The sequence below is a fragment of the Mchenga conophoros genome, linkage group LG5, assembly GCF_057382185.1.
Source record: "Mchenga conophoros isolate Kocher_MC1m ecotype Shallow Benthic linkage group LG5, M_conophoros_male_GT1.1, whole genome shotgun sequence".
Taxonomy (NCBI): Eukaryota; Metazoa; Chordata; class Actinopteri; order Cichliformes; family Cichlidae; genus Mchenga; species Mchenga conophoros.
Window position 1 is genome coordinate 33986496 of NC_140530.1, and position 19527 is coordinate 34006022.

The 19527-nt window shown below is 40.8% G+C and overlaps 1 protein-coding gene across 3 annotated transcripts in view; it reads right to left on the reverse strand.

Moving 5' to 3' along the window:
* Nucleotides 1-19527, reverse strand: part of asic1b (acid-sensing (proton-gated) ion channel 1b) — a 186907-nt gene that overhangs the window by 33754 nt on the left and 133626 nt on the right. Inside the window, exon 1 of one of the 3 annotated variants that reach the window (XM_085275061.1) lies at nt 6359-7297. The exons of the other annotated variants lie outside the window; for them this stretch is intronic. Coding sequence (XP_085131187.1) covers nt 6359-6964 — 606 coding nt within the window. The 5' untranslated portion in view covers nt 6965-7297. Of the gene's footprint in view, nt 1-6358; nt 7298-19527 lie in introns of those variants that run through there. 3 annotated transcript variants of the gene reach the window in all.

A 19527-nucleotide genomic window follows, 5' to 3' on the forward strand; every position in this document is an offset into this window, starting at 1 on the left:
GATGGATTTCCTACTAGGAAAGTCAGAGAAGCCCCACCAACTACAACTTTTCTATCCAAGATGGCAGCAGTGAATGTAAACAGTAGCAAAACTGTAACACTTTTCTTCTGTACTGCCAGTGTTCTGTATTTGTGACTGAAATAAGCCATACACAGAGCACTGACTGCACTCTATCTGTTGTGGCCATTTTTGTTGAATGTTTATAAAATGCAATTTGTATTCATTTTTGTTTTTTCTTTAAAGGTGTAAGAATATACTGACCTAGTTTTGTTATGTAAATTTGTAATTAATTTTATTGGAGAAGCTTTTGGAAAGTGATTGGTTTATTAGCTTATGGACCCTCCCATTAATCAAGAGATTAAGAGCACCCTGGATGGGTGTGGTAGAGAGGTTTTTGTTTTTTGTTTGCCAAATGTCAGATGGGAAGACGGGAGGGTTAGAAAATGATTTTTTGACCACTTCTGAAGTTGTTAAAGCAAATTAAGTTAACTTTCGTTTAATTTTAAGTTTTAAGAAGTTAGTTGGCTGATTTCTGTTTATAATTTTCCACGAAATAAATGGCATATGATTTTTAAACAATGGAGTCAGAAGTGCGTTCTAAAACAAACCTCCCGTTGCCACCCACGGCCTTTTCTTGGACTTTTTTGGTGTTTGGAACGTAAAAGGCCGCGACACTATCAGTGAATGTGCTGCAGCAGTGTTTTTGACTGCAAGCAAAACAAAAAAACAGGCGATCTGCTGCATTGCTAGGAATAGATGAATAGATCTACTATCTTAGGGAGCAAAGCAATTTTTTTCCCTTGCTTTTCTGACCACTTTGACTGGAATGCATTCAACCTGGGAGTCGTGCCACCCTCCAAATCACAGATCCCTTGGTTAAAGGAACACTGGGTTAGGATCATTGTGACTGACAAGTCTTTAACATTGTTCCTCAGATTCTCAGTCAAGACCACCACTCACTTGTCACCTGAAGATGGTGATGGCTGACGTGCTCAGCACAAGGCTTGAAGTAATATGTATAAAATATATACATATAGCAGAGTTATTTGTCATAGTCCAAAATGTAAATATATTCATTTGACAAAGAGTTTTTGAAAAGCTAGATTCAGAATATATATGTTTTTGTTTGCAATTGAATGAAAAATACAGTCTTTTTCCCCCTGAATGGATTAAAAGCATCTAAAAAAAAAAGACATCTAGCAAACTCTTCTCTGCCACACAAAGAGATACAACACAGAGTTCAATGAACATGATGCAGTCAAAACAAACTACTTGCCCTCAAACTACATGCGAAGAGTTGATCCATGCAGTCGCATCTATTTAAAGAGGCACTATTGCGTGCAGCAATGAACTGCGACCTACTGGCAAAGACAAGACGGCTAGTGAACTAATGGATGTGTAATCCAATCATAAACATTAGGAAATGGAAAGCCATGGCTAGGATCCAAAATACAATCATCCCTTACTTTGTTGTCAAGCAACATGATTTTGAGCCTTGTATCAAAGCATGCTAGCTCTCAATTAAGTTCCTGTTAACCTTCAACATTTTGACATTCAAATGAGGAAGCAGTAGCAGCAAGGAAGGGAGGAGGTTTGGAGTCAAGTAATAAGAAGTGCGGAGAAATAATGAATGAAATAAATCTCTTTCCTTTGTCCTCGACTCTGGGCCCAAACACAGTTCTCACGGAAAACAGTCGAGATAAGAATTCAGTGTCAGGAAAAAGAGAATTTGCACGTTTTTTCATACTGAGGCTGCTTAAAAGTGTTGCTGCTTCCTTTCTTCTGAATGTATTGCATGGATCTTGGGAACAAATAAGAAAGCGTTCATTATATGGTGACGTGTGACTCAGACATTAGTGCTTCATGACAGATTATTCATATGTCACAAACACCAGATGCAGAGAGCTGAAAAGATTGGCGCCATGTCTCAAAGAGGAAAAGTTAGTGTAATGTAAATCCTGTTCACTGAAGTGTGTGGAATAAATGGAGCACAATCCACAATGGATTACCCCCTATGGGGTGGTTATATAGGCGCTTTTAAAACACAAAGTGATGAAATGTAATAAAAGGCCTTCTGATGGTCGGACACAATATGAGATGTGACCTTTCAAGTGCATAAGTGGAAAAAAAACTTAGTGAAAAGCAGAGCTCCTAACCGCTTTCTATGTGCTGAGACTCAGAAGCAGGATATCAATAAAATGCCCTAGAAATCCATCTTAGTCCTGGAGATGCTGCTGACCAAAATCTGATTACTATTTATCTTTTGACATGGAAAAGGCAGAAAACGCCTACTGAAAATATCTGAGTAAAACAATAGGTAAAAGGAAAAAAGCAGAAAAAAAAGAAATGCTTGCTTTATTATTGATAGAATTTAACTAACAGACCTGTCTACATCTAAACAAGCTACTGATTTGTTAGCACAATTTCTAAGTTTTCCCATTAAATCTCAATATGACTTTTTCTACTCTCTTCAGGAGACAAGTTTGAACAAAAGACGAGGCACTGCTGCTCCCCCTGAACAGAGAAAAGCATTTGGCAGATAGACATCAACAAAACAGCGATAAGATTGTTCCAATTGCAAGCACATTTATTTGTCATTGTGCATGTGCCCAAGCGTGCACACATATCTGCACGAGAATATGAATGACTACGCTCAAATTAGTGTGTACAGTATTTTCGTGCGTGTGTACTGTGCAGCCACCCCTTCTCACCATCTGTGTGTATGTGTTGGTAATGTGGTGACTGACTACAGGAGGCCTGTAGTCAGAGTTGCTGTGGTAACCAGGAGATTGTGCTCGCTGCTTTGAGTGAAGAGCAGCAGAAGTGGGTGCCAGTGATGACCTTGGGGAGTCAGGATCTTCATTGTGTTTCGTTTGAGCTGATGTTTGAGCTTAGTCAGAACATGCTTCTTCATGTCTGTCTCTCGCGCCTTGGTTTTTGCGTTAAGATTTCTCAAATGCGTCCTTACCGTTTAGCACGAGCTTCTTAATATTCTGGAAAAGTGCAACCTTTATACCTGAGGCAGAAACAAAATCCTGTTAATAATATTTAAAGATAAGCTTTAAATAAATTAATTCTAGATGTAGCGCAGGGATAAAGCTGGTAATTAATGACCCTGCACAGTGATCGTGAATGTTTGAAACTTGTTGCCGTTAACCTTTATTTGCTCCAATACATTTAGCATTAAGGAAGGTGAAACATTTGGATTGCCTAAGCAGCTTTTCCCTTGAAGGTAAATCCTGCGCCGCTTTTGGTTTTTGCTCCATTGAGCACTGTGCCCCATACATTGCATTTAAAGTGAGAACTGCCAGATCTTGTTAACTTGTAAACACAGAATACAAATATTTAAATAGATCCCACCTATGGGAGAAAACACTGAGAGAGACATCACTCTGTCTCGTTCACACATGGTGTTGAAATGTCACCGTCTTTCTCTTCGATAAATAATTCACAGAGAGACAGCCTGAGACTGTTGAGATGGCCCTCGGCTATCCTTCACATGACAATGTGAAAAGGATGCACAAGCTGTTCCCTAAAGTTGCCAGGGAACCACTTTCCTCCTCCTCCATTCATATCAAAATCAGAGCTGAGTACAACAAGTGTGTTATTTTATGACAGTTAGAAAAACACACACACCTAGGAACGATTATCTATGCTGAGCTTCACTCTGTGCAACGAACACAAGAATTAGCAAGTTTATAATGACGCATGGCAGTTTACTTTGCTTTATATGCTTTATATAATACAATTTAACACGACAGACAAAATGCACCACGCGTATAAATGAAGACTTCAAAATGAGCCCCAACAAAGACGGAATGTTTCACTTCTAAAATCTCTTAAAAACAACCTCCATATCGAGTTCTGCACAGCAGCAGATGAGAACCCACAGAATCTATTTATCGGACTTTGAAAAACAAGACAACTGTTTCCAAGGTCAAGAATGAGCTCAGCTTTTATTCAAGTCAGCCTAGAAGGGGAGCCTTAGAGGTGCTTAGGATCTAAATGGATCTTGCCAGGTTTTTGTTCTGTCACCTTTACAAATGGCAACTTTGCTCATTGCTCCCAATTTGTCTCTGACTAGTTAGAAGAAAACAGGTGTGGGTTAAAGTGGAACAACACAGAAAGTTTTCCAATTAGGAAGCATCAAAGTAACTCATTTTAAATAAAAAAAAGCCCATTTGCATGCCTTTTAGAATAATGATGCTATTGCTGGTGATGTTGTAGAAGGTGCAGGAATGAATATAAAAGCTGTTTTGGTCTAAGATCTTTTGGTTTATTGTCACTGCTTCCACTAGCATTCTCTCCAGACACAGCAGGGGTCTGTTATCAGAAAAAAAAAGATTGCTTTGTTTGATGCTGGGCAGGTACTGCACAAACACAAAAGAAACAACTAACTGGTAAACATAGTTGACCAAAGAAGAAAGTGGACGGAAACATGTCTCAGAATGAATCCTAATGTTACGCGATGTTGGCTGGAGATATAAAAAGGCCGCTGTTTGCTAATAACTAACAGCTTGCTTACAAATTCATAAGGTGATAATGTGTAAATATTTTGTTTACTGCTTATATTGCTGCTCGCAAGTCATTAATTCATCGGTTAATGTTGACTTAACGTTTCACTGATGATCGGCAAACCAAATACACCTTTAAATACACAGACTTCCCAGTAAGATTTAAGAAAAACTGGGCAGGGAGTCATCAGTCAGTGGAGCGCGCAGGAGGTGCCCAGGCTGCCAGCTCGTTCTTAGGTCAACTTCTTAAATAGAAATCAATGTCTGTGACCCACAAGTGAAGAGAGACAGGCCTGAGAATTAAGCATGTGTGTTGGTGAAGCACGGATAAAGACGAACGGAGGGAAGGATAGATTGCTGAGGCCAGTGGACCATATTTATAGAGCTTCAAGAGAGACCCAACATCACAGGGGGTTCTTGCACAAAAGTCAATACATCCTCAAAGTCTATGTAGACAGACTCGCCTTCGTCCTCCACACCTCGCTTCTCAAGTGTGACTGACTCTATTGGTCTGACTCACGCTGACAGCTTGTCTTGCCTGCCCAGAAGCCAAGGAGATCATCATTGATTATCAGTGGAGTAGCACTTGCCCCCAAAACACAGACTTTGCTATTATGCATATCTGTAAATTAAGTTGTTTTCGGTTAGACCCTACCCCACTTAATACAACATTAGAGATGATGTTATGAAGAAATGTGTTTGACTGTGATAACGTTTTTGTTTTTCTGGCTCTGTTGCTTTGTAAATTGGAGATGAAAAAAGCAGTTTTTGATGCATTATTTGTGGATATGGTTTGATGACACAGACTGAGGGCTGCCATCAAGGCAAGGAGTTTCAAATTATACATTTTCCTAAAAGATAAAATAATCCTTAGTCATCATGCCTGCTGCAAATAGCAGAGGAGCCTTCTTGACATCAAACTGTGTTTCTAACACCATAACAAAATCTATTTAACTGAAAACAAATTTGGGTAATGAGGTGGGAGAGAGAGCAGCACTTGGCTTTTACATTGTTCTCCACATGATGATGGAATGCAATCAATGGGGCTGCAGATTACCATTGAGGCCAACGTTAACTGCACTCTATCACTTTGTCAGTGAGTGTTGTAAAATGTTCCTAAATGAATCAAAAGTCTTCATTAGGGGCAGATTGGTCTAGAAGTGTATACACATTGATCCAGAAGTAATGGACGACAAAGGAGGGATCAATCCAGACCACGTGGCCAACACTGAAGGTTACTGGATTTTGCAAACATCTCCACTGAATTATTTTTTAAATCTTTTGCTATTGTTCCTGTGGAATTTACAAGAGAAATTCAGTAATTTATGAAAGTGACAGAAATATAAGTTTGTTTAAACAAGGGAGGCAGAAATGCAAATATAAAACCATCACTTCAAATCTTGTCAAGCCTGTTTAGGGGCATTAATGCAGAACTATTACGGAAATATATTTATGAATTCAGATACAGTCAGAATAATTACTGACCAGAAAAAGAGTGGGATGCTGCGTAAGTCCATATAAATATAACAGTGGCGTAGATGGATAGAGCTTAAGACGTGGAGAGAGGGAGAGTTAATTGAACTACTGGGGCACATCACCAAGCAACAGTGCGGAGGAATGCGTGTTGTGCATTCTTGTAATTGCGTGACTTCAAAGTGAATTAATTTCGTAGAGTGATACCTATTCTTGTGCCACATGTAAGATTCGATCAGACAATAAACATTTCACTCAGCCTAATAATCCCCAAACCTGCATCCATCTCTAAAAACGGCATCAACCTGTTGGGGAGGAGTGCGGTTCACTTATAAAAAAATAAAATAAAATAACTTTGGCAAAACACTCACAGTGCTAAAATTGCGAGGCCCGCAGAGCTCTCCCTGGTACCGACAATACAACAACATCTCCTCCAGTTGGTGTCCCAGCCGGTCCAGCAGCTGTCTCATGGACGGCTCGGACTCCCGGGGAGGAGGAAGGAAGTGGTTGAAGTCCAAAATCCGAGACAGCGGGGACCAGGGCGGCTCGCCCTCTGCGCTGTCGCCCCGCAAAGGGGTAAGCGCCTCTCTCGCAGCGGGGGAGACCTGCCCGTTCATCCCCAGAAGTCCCAGCCACTTCCCCGCGCTGAATATGTCAGTCTTCTTCATGCGCCGCGGCAGAAGGAGGTTCTGGTTACAAATGGTGACAGCGGGGAAAACGAGTCGCTTGGCGTACACCATGTGCGCCTTGGTGTACACGGGTGACGAGAGGAGGTACCGCACTCTGTTTGAGGACCAGGTGAAGAGCAGACCCAAGGCAGCCAGGAACGCCAGCAACCACGCGACTCTTCGGGGGTAGGAGCCGCTGAGGAAGATGTGTCTTAAGCCGTGCAAAGTGGTGTGTTTCAAGAAGAGCTTCCCGGCTTCGGCAAGAGAGCCCGGTCTGGGTTTCGATCCAGATGAGCCGCACTGGCACATTTTGGAGGAAGGCTGGTGCGCGCTTTCAACATCGGTCCCGCTGTGGTCACAGAGAATGCGCCTAAAATCGCCTCTGCGCTCTCCGATGGCTGCTGTTTGTCAGAGACTTTGAAGAGAGAGAGAGTGAAACGCACGCAGCTCCACTCAGTCTTTTCTGGCACTGAACAGCAGCTTGTGGCGGTGATGGGGGAGTATTTTGTCAGCCTCACAGCGCTCCCAGAGCTTGTCCGGGGGGGAGCGAAGTTATTCCGAATGATTTAGTGCGCTACTGTGCAGCAACAGGAGTCTAGGGGATTATTTCATCTAAATTACAAGCAGTTAGTCTCTGAGAAAAATCTGTAGAATTTCCCTCGAGACAATGGATTTAGTTAAAATCGCACTTACATGGTAAAACACATTCTTTCTGTCCGCCTCCCTATTTTAATTCTCACTTTTCCATCCTCTAACCTCACTTGTAACGCACACGGTTTGGAATATGCGCTGTTTGATGAATAAAATCACTGGCCTCAGTAGCTACAGACCATTTGTCTTCCTTTTCAAGCCCGTCATGCACACACAGAAGCACGCACACTCCTATAGGCGCGCACACACGCACCTTAATCCTACTGCCTTACAATATGTGTTCTACCTCAAAACTGAGCAGAGTACAGAGAGTAAGGCTCCAGAGACTGTATTCTCTTTCATTATTGTCCCACCAGTTGAATTTTAAACAAGGCAGATTCATAGTAAACGGAGACTTCTGTAACTTTTTTGTCTCTCACTCAGCTGTAAGTAAACAGGTTGACATTCTTGAATGTCATTTCTCTGAAGTGATTCGGTCAAAGATGAGAAGACAAAAAAAGGTCAAGGTGCTGCTGGTAAATGAATGGAAATCATGTTGCAAGTCTTCAAAGCATCTCCCGAAGTCCCAACAAGCCAAAGCAGCATTTAATGTTTTTTCTGACCCTGCGGTGCCCCAGTTTGACTGTGATGAGGGGAACCTGTTTCAAGCTAGAGCATGATGCTTGAATGCACCATTGACAAAGTGTTTTGCGAAAACAATCTCCCTCTCGGGGGTGCTGGTTAAGTGGTGGTTTATGCTTGGTTGATCACCATCACAGAGTGTTCCAACCCCAAGTAAAAGCTGGACACTGCAGGTCTGATTCAATCTGCGTGCTTCTTGTTGTAGACAGTGTGCATGTGTGTATTGCTCAGGCTACTGCGTGACTGCAAAGGAAACGGAGCTGAGAAGGAGACGGTGTGAATGACAGGAGAGAGAAAGCTTGAATGTGGAGTACTTGCCTTGTCACTCTATATGATCTAAGGAATAAATCAAGGTTTCTTGAAACTTTGGTAATTGCTGTGATCCGGGAACACAATGACCGGAAAGTCAGGGAATAACACGAGGCAAGACAATGAGATTGGAAAAGAGCCAACAGTTAAGGGCTATCTATCTATCTATCTATCTATCTATCTCTCTCTCTCACTTTTTTTGAAGAAGTAGAACGTTGTTGGTAATAATTCATCACTGCATGCTCAGAGTAGTGCAGACACAACAGTGGAAATGCTGTGTAGTGCGATATCTAAAAGACGGCTGCGTTTGAACCATGTAGAACCGATATTCTTAGACTGACTTTAGTTTTTGGTTTGGTTAAAACACACTCCTTTACAAACTCCTTAAGGCAAACATTCATTGGTTGATCGATATGCCAGGTTATGGCTATGGTTGTAATTTGTGTTGTAAGCTATAAATCATTAAACATTTGCTTGACTGTCTCCGGGAGATATAGGGAAACTAAGCAAGAGCTTCAAAAACTCTGTTTTCAGTACCTGAAAAGTACAAGAGATTCTGAAAGTCATTTACTCTGAGTAATGTTATACTTTGAAATATATACTCCCAACCAGTTGTGGCAGATGTTCGCCCCTCCCTGAGCCTGGTTCTGCCAGTGGTTTCTTCTTGTTAAAAGAGAGTTTTTTCTTTCCGCTTTCACCAAAGCGTTTGGTCACACGGGGTCATCAGTGTGTTGGGGTTTTCTTTGTTTTTTATGTATTATTGTTTACCTTTACCTTACAATGAAAAGTGCCTTGAGGCAACTGTTCCTGTGATTTGTTGGTATTTAAATAAAACTGTATTAAATTGAATTGAAAATGTAAACGATTTGTCCCGACTCTCACTCTGGTATCACATACACAGTGCTTTGACCAAACGTCCTGTGCGTTATGTAAATGTATAAAGAGCCTGTGAAATAAAGTGTAATAGTAGATTAAATTGTACAAAGTACATCTTAAATGTTAGTAAAAATACCAAAATGTCATGGTTAAGGAGTTTGTAAATGTACACATTTGCAACTTTTTCTTTAATATTATGACAATAAAGAGTCTGAGGCTACTGGTTTTGGGGAGAAAAGCCTCATATTAATAGTTTGTATTGTTTCTTCTCCCATGCACAACAAACTTTATCTCCATGCTACAGGGAAACAGGGCGAATGAGCAGCACAGTGGAGAAGAGACAGAGAGTTGCTCTGAGAGTTGAATCACTCTGTCTCTAAGCACAGATTAATTTCACTGTGTTATTGTCTGACGATTAATTTTATGTTTGTGTTTTCTGTTGCATATTGCTAAGGTAATTTTAATTAAATTACCACACAATATACCAGGCAGTATTCTGGCTTTGAAAAGCTACGTGCAGCATACAGAGTGGGATAAACAGGGAAGTTAAAGGGGCTCATAAGCTCATTTTGGCCCATTTCTGCCTTGCCACATGGGCACATTACTTCTTTCATAGGTGTACTTGATATGGCTACAAAGCTTCCTTTATGTCTTTGTGACTGTGTTGAATGTCTGTCTACATTAGGGCATACTTTAGTGTACATGACAGAAAATTCACAAATGGCAAGGAAGAAAGGATGAAATCAGGCAACCACCAACCCTCACTCTATGTTTCCTGGATTCATTCAGGATCCCACCTGCTTACTCATAGTTTTTACTGTCATTCTCTCTTGTCGTTAATGCAGCACACGTGACTTCTAATGTCCCCTCAGAGGATAATCAGGCCTTCTACCGAGGAGATTACTTATGTTTTAACGAGTGAGGGTATCGCAGGGAATGGCTGCTCAAGTACGGGTACGTGGTGCCTTCTCAGTGAGATTCCACCACCACACGCAGTAGTCAGGAGTTACACTGAAGTGATCAAGATGTGCCTGAGTGAATGCAGTTGGCATGGCTGTAAAAGGAAATAAAGGACATAAAATCATTTTTTTCTGGTCCAGTCATGAACAGAAACATATTCAGGTTGAGCTTAAAAATAGAGGATGACTACAGATTATCTGTTACTTATATTAATAACATGGTGGGAGGCACATCAGAACTCTCAGGAGAGGGATCCTGACACTTGTGGCATTTAACAGCATTTGTTCAACCCTGTTTCCCCAGTCAGCTCATCAAGAGAGACATATCGGAGGAGAGGCTCTGAGCAACAAACTAATCCGTCTGGGTGAAGGGATAATGATGTACTTGCTTGACACAGAAACACAATCCCAAAGCAAGTGTAACAACAACAACAGAATAACAAATGCATGCTGCTCTGAAGACGCTGTTAGACTTTCACTAATGAACCCATTATGAAACCAAACAGGGATATTTATCAGGAAACTCTGGCCACATATTATTGCTATTCATACTAAAGCATCTGTGACATGAACAAATATCCTAATGGACTGTTTGGTGTAAAACAAAAGAGAATATAAATTTATCACTGGACAAAAAGGGAGATACTGTCAAGACTGAATAAGAAGAAATCCCATAAAGAGCAGTTTCTTTGATTAGTATTGGCAAGAAAAATGCAGACTTTGCTGAAAGAATATCGATTTTATAGTTGTGAATACCCACACGGCAGAAGTTTAACTATAAAAATGCTGCTTTTTTATTGCTTCAAAAAACAAAGAGTTCAGACACTTCAATACTCTTTTTAAAAGAAACACATGCACAACGTTACTCAGACAGCTCAACCACTTTTGTGATTGCGTATCTTTCTTCTTGTGAAGTCACAGGGCTGATAAACATAAATCTGATGCGGACCATTCTTAGCCAGTCGTGTACATTAATGGATGCTCTCTCGAGTTCAGACCTGTCAGCACCATTACACAGAAACAAAAAGGGGTGTAATTACAGGAACTGTCTCAGTCCACAAATGTCAGTATTCATTGCAAACTGGTGTCATGAATTTCCATCACAGCCTATTAGGCACCACAGATTATTAGTTGCTTGATCGGAGGGAGCTAATGTGAATAAGAATAATCAGTACATAGCTGTTCTTAGGATGGATTTTTGCTTTGACAGTTCCTCTAAATGAGAAAAAGAGTTCAGTTTCAATCAGTGAGGCCACTGAGGCAGCGAATGCTGAAAATCCAACTGGAGATGAATGAAAAGCCACTGACAAGCATGGAAACCTAATAGCTGTTACTTGACGTCACACCTTATCATTCACTTTAGCGAACCAGAGGGGATTACACCTTTTGACATGCAGTGTGTGACATGCTCAAGGCTGAAATGCATGATGTATTTTATTAGTGCCACGAACTCTGGTTGTCAAACCTATGGCGCAAATGAAGTTCATTAACATCAGAGTACTATGTTCTAGATATTTCTGACTTTTACTGCATTTATATACAGCTTTATACATATGCAAGTAATTTCATTTTTGTTTATGCACCACGACAGTGTTGAGGCGGAAATATGTTTTCAGAGCTGTCCGCTTGTCTCTATGCAGGAGGAGGATTACGATAAAACTACAAGGCTGATTATTAGAAACCTGGCAGAGAGGTGATGAATAAACACACCCTGTACTAAATATTTTCCAGATCAAAAGAGGGATCCCGGCCATTCTTTAACATTGCAAGAAAGAGCATTAACCCTGGCACTGGAGATGCCTTTTTATGAACCCAATTCTGAAAATATTGAGAAGCTGGGTGAAATGCGAATACAAACAGCAATGATTTGCAAATCTCATAATCCCATATTTTCTTTACAATAGGACGTTTAAATTGAGACATTTTACTATGCATAAAAACAGTAGCCTATTTGGTATTTTACATCAGCAGCATGTCTTATGAAAGTTGTGATGCACAACCAAAAGGCTAGAAAGTAAGTGGTATTGAATAGAAACAGCTGGGGGAACATATTGCAACTCCTTAGGTTAACTGAGAACGTGTCTGTAACCTTCTTTTTCTTCTTCTAAACTTCTTTTTCTTCTTATTCTTTTGGCTGCTCCCTCCTCAGTGTGGTGACCCCTAAACAAGCTGCACTGGAAAGCCTGTTTACAAAGCAGGAGATGAACACCTAATCTACGTCCATCTCACGCTTTCCCTAACTTCCTCTTCTATCACATCAACCCTCTGCATGTCCTCCTTTAGTAAATCCAGGAACCCCATCTGAGGTCTTCATTTTTTCTCCTGCCTGGAAGCTCCATCTTCAAGATATTTTGTTCAATATGTCCACAATCCCTTCTCTGCACGTGTCCAAAACATCTAACTTTGCCTCCAAATTGCTTAACCAGAGGTGACATACTTATTTCTAATCTAATTTAACCAACAGGTCACTGAAATGATTGGGTATAAATAGAGCATCTTAAAGAGGTAGAGTTTCTTGAAGTAAATACGGACAGAGATTCACCAATCTGCAAACAATTTGGGACAATTTCAGAACAATGTTTCTTTGAATAGATAACATCAAACGATTTGGAGAATCTGGAGAAATTTCTGTGTGCAAAGGACGAAGCTGAAAATCAACACTAGATGCCTGTGATCTTCAGGGACTTCAGGTGACGCTGCTTTAAAAACAAGTATGATTCTGTCATGGAAATCACTGCATGGGCTCGGGAACACTGCAAGAAATCACTGTCTGTGAACACAGTTTGCTGCAGGTTAAAGCTCTAAGAAGCAAAGAAGAAGTCACATGTGAATGTGAAGTAGCAACACCACCGTCTGCTCTGAGTCAAAGCTCATTTAAAATTGACTGAGGAAAAGTGAAACTTGTTCTGTGGTCAGACAAACTGAAACTTGAAAGTCTTTTGCAAAACATGGGTGCTGCCTCCTCAAAACTAAAGAGCTTGTTATCAGTGCTCAGTTCAAAAAGCCTGCATCTCTGACAGTATAGCGTTGCTTTATAGCCTATGGAATTGATAGCTTGTGCATCTGGAATCTCTATTGTGAACAAAATATGAGATTTGCAAATCACCGCTTTCTGTTTTTACTTACATTTTACACTGTCTCAACATTTTTGAAATCAGGGTTGTAGATATCACTGTTTTATTATTTTTTCAGAATCAGAATCAGAATCAAAGGGGTTTATTGCCAAATGTTGAGCAGGTTTACAACATTAGGAAATTGCTGCGGTGCTTCAGTGCAAACATAGTGTCATAAATAGCACTTAAATAGTGTCATAAATAGCACTTAAATAGACATGAAAAAATAAAAGTAGGGATAAGAATTAAAAGTGCTACATAGAAAGATATGTGCATGAGCTATACATGAGATATATACATGAGAATAAGAATTAAGAGTGCTACGTAGAAAGATATATACATGAGAATAAGAATTAAGAGTGCTACGTAGAAAGATATATACATGAGTGCATTTTTCTATGTATTTTCACTATTCTCTACTTTATAGCCACTTTGCATGTAAATATGACAATTTTCCAAGGTCACGTGTACTCTACATGCACAAGTACCAGTAATTAAGTAGGCGAATTTCGATTATGCACAGACACTGCAGATACTTGCATGCTGGCATGCAAAAAGGTTTCCTGCTCTGCAAACACTCCAGACTGGTGGTACATGTACACTGGTATATTTGTATTTAGCTAAATCTGTTTGTGGATTTATGGATATTGAGCGCATACATTTATCTGTATATCTTTTTGGAGTAATTTTGTCCATCTGTGTGGTTGATGGGCTATGTCGGAGAGTTCTGGAGACTGGGATGGGCTGGGAAAAGAGTAGGAGAAACAATCTGCAGCATAATGTAATACCGTCATATGCTGTATATCAAGTGAACTGTTATGCATCAACCTATAAACATATTTATATACATATATCCAGTTGCATTAGAGGAACTGTCTGTTGAATGAGTCTGTGCAGTGGAATTTCAGCTCCTAAGACTTTTCATTTATTTTTTCTTTGAAAAGTGAAAGGAGGAACATGAATATTGCATGTGTCATGTGGATGCTGGGGTAAATAAAGCTTTGGGGTCTACTGTGTGTCTGACCGCATGTGCCTGTGGCAGAAGGTGTGTTTGTGAGAGCACTGGGGTGTTGAGGCCCTTGGCATTTAATCAAACTGTCATCCTGGGTCCAGGGTGGAGCTGACTAGCCAGGACTTAGACATGCGTAGAGTCAAACTTCTTGCAAAAAGACAAGGAAAATTTTCCAACCTTACTCCTTACCACTATTTCCTAAAGCACTTGAATGTTTAAATTCTGCTTGTATCATCACCTCTCTTATCTCCATTTCCCTCAGTGCTTAACAGCTCAACCTCATGTTTGTTTGCTAGGCCACAGATACACTGCATTTCTCTCTATCTTGTCATTCTCCACCATGTGTCTTTAAATTATAAGTCAACTCTTCTTGAACACACCTTTGTTCTTTCCTCCCCTCTCCTTCCTTCTCTCTCGCTGTGATCTCCATATTCTCTTTGCTTCTTTTGCTTGCTGCTGTCTCTTCTCTGTCTCCCGCTGGGAATATTCAGCACCAAGGCTTCAACAAGGGAACAGGCAAAAAAAACAAAACAAGATGAAGACAGAGAAAGAAGGAGGTGAAGGATAGAGAATAGGAAGAGAAAGGGGCTGGAGGCATGGGGAGTAGCAGCAGTCAGGGTCCTGTAGCTGCAGAGGCTGACAGAGGAGCAGGTGGTGATTTACAGAGACAATTTTGAGGATAATTGTGGACATGATCTGCTGTAAGGAACAAATGTCACAAAGGCCACTATTCCAATAGCTTCTCAATCTGTTCAGCTATGAGGTTGAATTAAATGCTGCATCATGTAAGTGCTGATTTACTATAAAAACAATGTGGGAAGTGAATGTTGAGAGTCAGTGGAAGTAGCTCAAGAGCTCCCTGCAAGCTTACAGAGAGCTTCAGGCAGCGACATTGAAATGATGCTGAGTATTGTGTGATGGTGTTAACAGCACTCTGAGCATAAAGAAGCATTGAGAAACACATTGTGTGAATGCTATGCATATGTCCTTCATTATAAAACTACAATAATAAATCAACTGCTCTGAACACACTAAAGGTAGTGTTAGAAAATAACTAAACATGGCTAATTCCTGTAATTGACATGAAGCAGCTGTATGGTGATTTACTACTGCAGTGCATTACAAAAGTCTTTGGCCACCACCCATTTCCCTAAGCTTTATATTGAAAGAGCCAGACTTCTTATTTTGAAAGTGGTCTGGAGCAATAGGTCTCCACATGTCCAGACTTTATAGAGATTTTTTTTAGACAAAGTTTGCTTTAGTCTCTGGCAGCTGCATGGTGTGCAGTGTGTCCTTAAAAATATGAGGAAACTGGACATGTAGAGGACAAAAAACCCCCCAAAGTGATAGGTCTCCTACAGGAGTGGCTGTAGCTCAGGAAATGGAGAAGGTCACTCACTAATTGGAATGTTGGTGGTTCGATCCCACCTGCTTCGGTCTGCATGCTAAATATCCTTGAGCAAGATACTGAACCCAAGTTGCTTTGTGAGGCATCCATCTGAGCATGAATGTGTGTGAATGTTAAATAGAGAGCACTTACGTTAGAAAAGTATAGAAAAAAGTGCTCTGCTGATTGAGGTAAGTTGTTTAAAAGCACTTTGATTGCTTGGTTAGAATAGAAAAGCGCTATATAAGAACCAGTGCACTTACCATTTAGGTATCTAGGAACAGTATCTGAAAGTCGCGCTGTTAAGAAACAGGACATGAGAGATGCATCGAGCCCTCCATCTACTGTTTAAAAGATGGCTGTCAAAATGCCATTCTTAAGGAAGGAAAACAGTGGAAAGACTCAAGTACACCAAATTATGCAAGAATTGGATTGAAAATCAGTGACAACAGGAGTGATGAATCCAGACTTGAGCTTTTTGGTTCAGATGCTTGTCAATATGTAAGGAGGAGGTCAGAGAAGCCACCTGTAAAGAATGGTGGAGGCTTTTGAACTGCATTCAGGTGCATTGGGGAACTTGTCAAAATTGACGAATCATGAATCCAGAAAAGTACCATCAGATTTTGATCCAACAACCCATCTGGAAAGTGTCTGATTGATACCAGTTTCACTTTTCAGCATGCCAATGATCCAAAACACACTGTTAATACAGAAAAAGCATACCTGGATAGAAAAACACACAAAAGTATCAGTCATGTACTGGCCTCCCCACAGAGCTCAAGATTATTAAGGTGGTGTAGGATCAACTTGACAGAGAACTGAACAAACAGCCAACAACCAAAGAAGAGCTTTGAAAGTCCTTAGCCGGAAGAACTATTGCTGAAAACGACATAAATAAATTACAAGAACTCTTGAGAGAGTTCAGGCTCTGTTGAAGAATAATAATATTGATGTCCAAGCCCGTTAGAATTGAACAAACTTTTTTTTTTTTTAACCTTATTTTATATTCTATGTCTCCATGTATGTTTGCACATGTTTTAATCATTCAATGCAATTATTTTCCATTTTCTTAGCAAATTATTAAGAAATACGGGTTCCTAAGGATCTTTGCACAATAATTTACAATATGGCTCACATTTTGTGAAAAAGTAAAGTATATTGGTTGACTGGCAGAGTGAAAATAAAAATCTAAAAATTGTGAAGCTCATGAAAAACAATTTAACCTATGAAGCTACACAGTGTGGTTCTGGAGGAGCGTTCTAAAACACAGTACAACTGCACCAATTCGATTTTGAGTTTTATGTATTTGTTGATTTTTTTTAAATTTTTAAAATACTTTTTGCAGTGATGTCTCACTACCAAAATTTAATTTACAAATCATTGTAAACTTAGTGTTCATTTATATTAAAGTTCACATAATATATATTCAAACTGAAATATGTTTTAATACTTAAATTCTTATTATGAGGCCTGGTGTATACCATATTTCTTAAAGAAATGTAACCAATTCGTCACAGGATCCAAAAAATGTAAACATTTCTATTTCCTACTCCTCTCTCTGCTTTTCAGCCTTTTGCCACTCTACATATACATATACATACATATATATATATATATATATATATATATATATATATATATATATATACACACACATATACACACATATATATATATACATATACACACATATATATATATACATATACACACATATATATACACATATATATATATACATATACACACATATATATACATATATGTATATATATATATATATATATATATATATATATATACACATATATATATATATATATATACGTATATATATATATATATATATATATATATATATATATATATATATATACACATATACATATATATATATATATACATATATATATATATACACATATATATACACATATATATATACATATAAAAAACACCCAGCACGCCCCTGCGGGCGGTTTATCCTTCAAGCTCGGGTCCTCTACCAGAGGCCTGGGAGCTTGAGGGTCCTGCGCAGTATCTTAGCTGTTCCCAGGACTGCGCTCTTCTGGACAGAGATCTCCGATGTTGTTCCCGGGATCTGCTGGAGCCACTCGCCTATCTTGGGAGTCACCGCACCTAGTGCTCCGATTACCACGGGGACCACCGTTACCTTCACCCTCCACATCCTCTCGAGCTCTTCTCTGAGCCCTTGGTATTTCTCCAGCTTCTCGTGTTCCTTCTTCCTGATATTGCTGTCATTCGGAACCGCTACATCGATCACTACGGCCGTCTTCTTCTGTTTGTCTACCACCACTATGTCCGGTTGGTTAGCCACCACCATTTTGTCCGTCTGTATCTGGAAGTCCCACAGGATCTTAGCTCGGTCATTCTCCACCACCCTTGGGGGCATCTCCCATTTTGACCTCGGGACTTCCAGGTTATACTCCGCACAGATGTTCCTGTACACTATGCCGGCCACTTGGTTATGGCGTTCCATGTATGCCTTGCCTGCTAGCATCTTGCACCCTGCTGTTATGTGCTGGATTGTCTCTGGGGCATCTTTACACAGCCTGCACCTGGGGTCTTGCCTGGTGTGATAGACCCCAGCCTCTATGGATCTTGTGCTCAGAGCTTGTTCTTGTGCTGCCATGATTAGTGCCTCTGTGCTGTCTTTCAGTCCAGCTTTGTCCAGCCACTGGTAGGATTTCTGGATATCAGCCACCTCCTCTATCTGCCGGTGGTACATACCGTGCAGGGGCCTGTCCTTCCATGATGGTTCCTCGTCTCCCTCCTCTTTCTTGGGTTTCTGCTGCCTGAGGTATTCACTGAGCACTCGGTCAGTTGGGGCCATCTTCCCAATGTATTCTTGGATGTTCGTTGTCTCATCCTGGACTGTGGTGCTGACACTCACCAGTCCCCGGCCCCCTTCCTTCCGCTTAGCGTACAGCCTCAGGGTGCTGGACTTGGGGTGAAACCCTCCATGCATGGTAAGGAGCTTTCTTGTCTTTATGTCAGTGGCTTCTATCTCCTCCTTTGGCCAGCCTATTACCCCAGCAGGGTACCTGATCACGGGCAGGGCGTACGTGTTGATGGCCCGGATCTTGTTCTTACCATTCAGCTGACTCCTCAGGACTTGCCTGACCCTCTGCAGGTACTTGGTGGTTGCAGCTTTTCTAGCGGCCTCTTCATGGTTCCCATTCGCCTGCGGGATCCCCAAGTACTTGTACCTGTCCTCTATGTCTGCAATGTTGCCTTCTGGTAGTTCAATCCCCTCAGTTCTGACTACCTTCCCTCTCTTTGTTACCATCCGACTACACTTCTCCAGTCCGAACGACATTCCAATGTCATTGCTGTATAGCCTGGTAGTGTGGATCAGTGAATCGATGTCTCGTTCACTCTTGGCATACAGCTTGATGTCATCCATGTACAGGAGGTGGCTGACAACTGCTCCGTTCCGTAGTCGGTATCCGTAGCCAGTCTTGTTAATGATCTCACTGAGGGGGTTCAGGCCTATGCAGAACAGCAGTGGGGACAGAGCATCTCCTTGGTAGATCCCGCACTTGATGGTGACTTGTGCTATGGGCTTGGAGTTGGCCTCTAGTGTTGTACGCCACATCCCCATTGAGTTCCTGATGAAGGCTCTTAGGGTCCCATTGATCTTGTACAATTCTAGGCATTCCAGTATCCAGCTGTGGGGCATTGAGTCATAGGCCTTCTTGTAATCAATCCAGGCAGTGCACAGGTTGGTCAGTCTGGTCTTGCAGTCTCGGCTGATTGTTCTGTCTACCAGTAGCTGGTGTTTTGCGCCTCTGGTATTCTTGCCAATTCCTTTCTGTGTCCCGCTCATGTATTGACCCATGTGCCTGTTCATCTTAGCCGATATGATGCCTGACAGGAGCTTCCATGTAGTACTGAGGCAGGTTATTGGTCGGTAGTTGGAG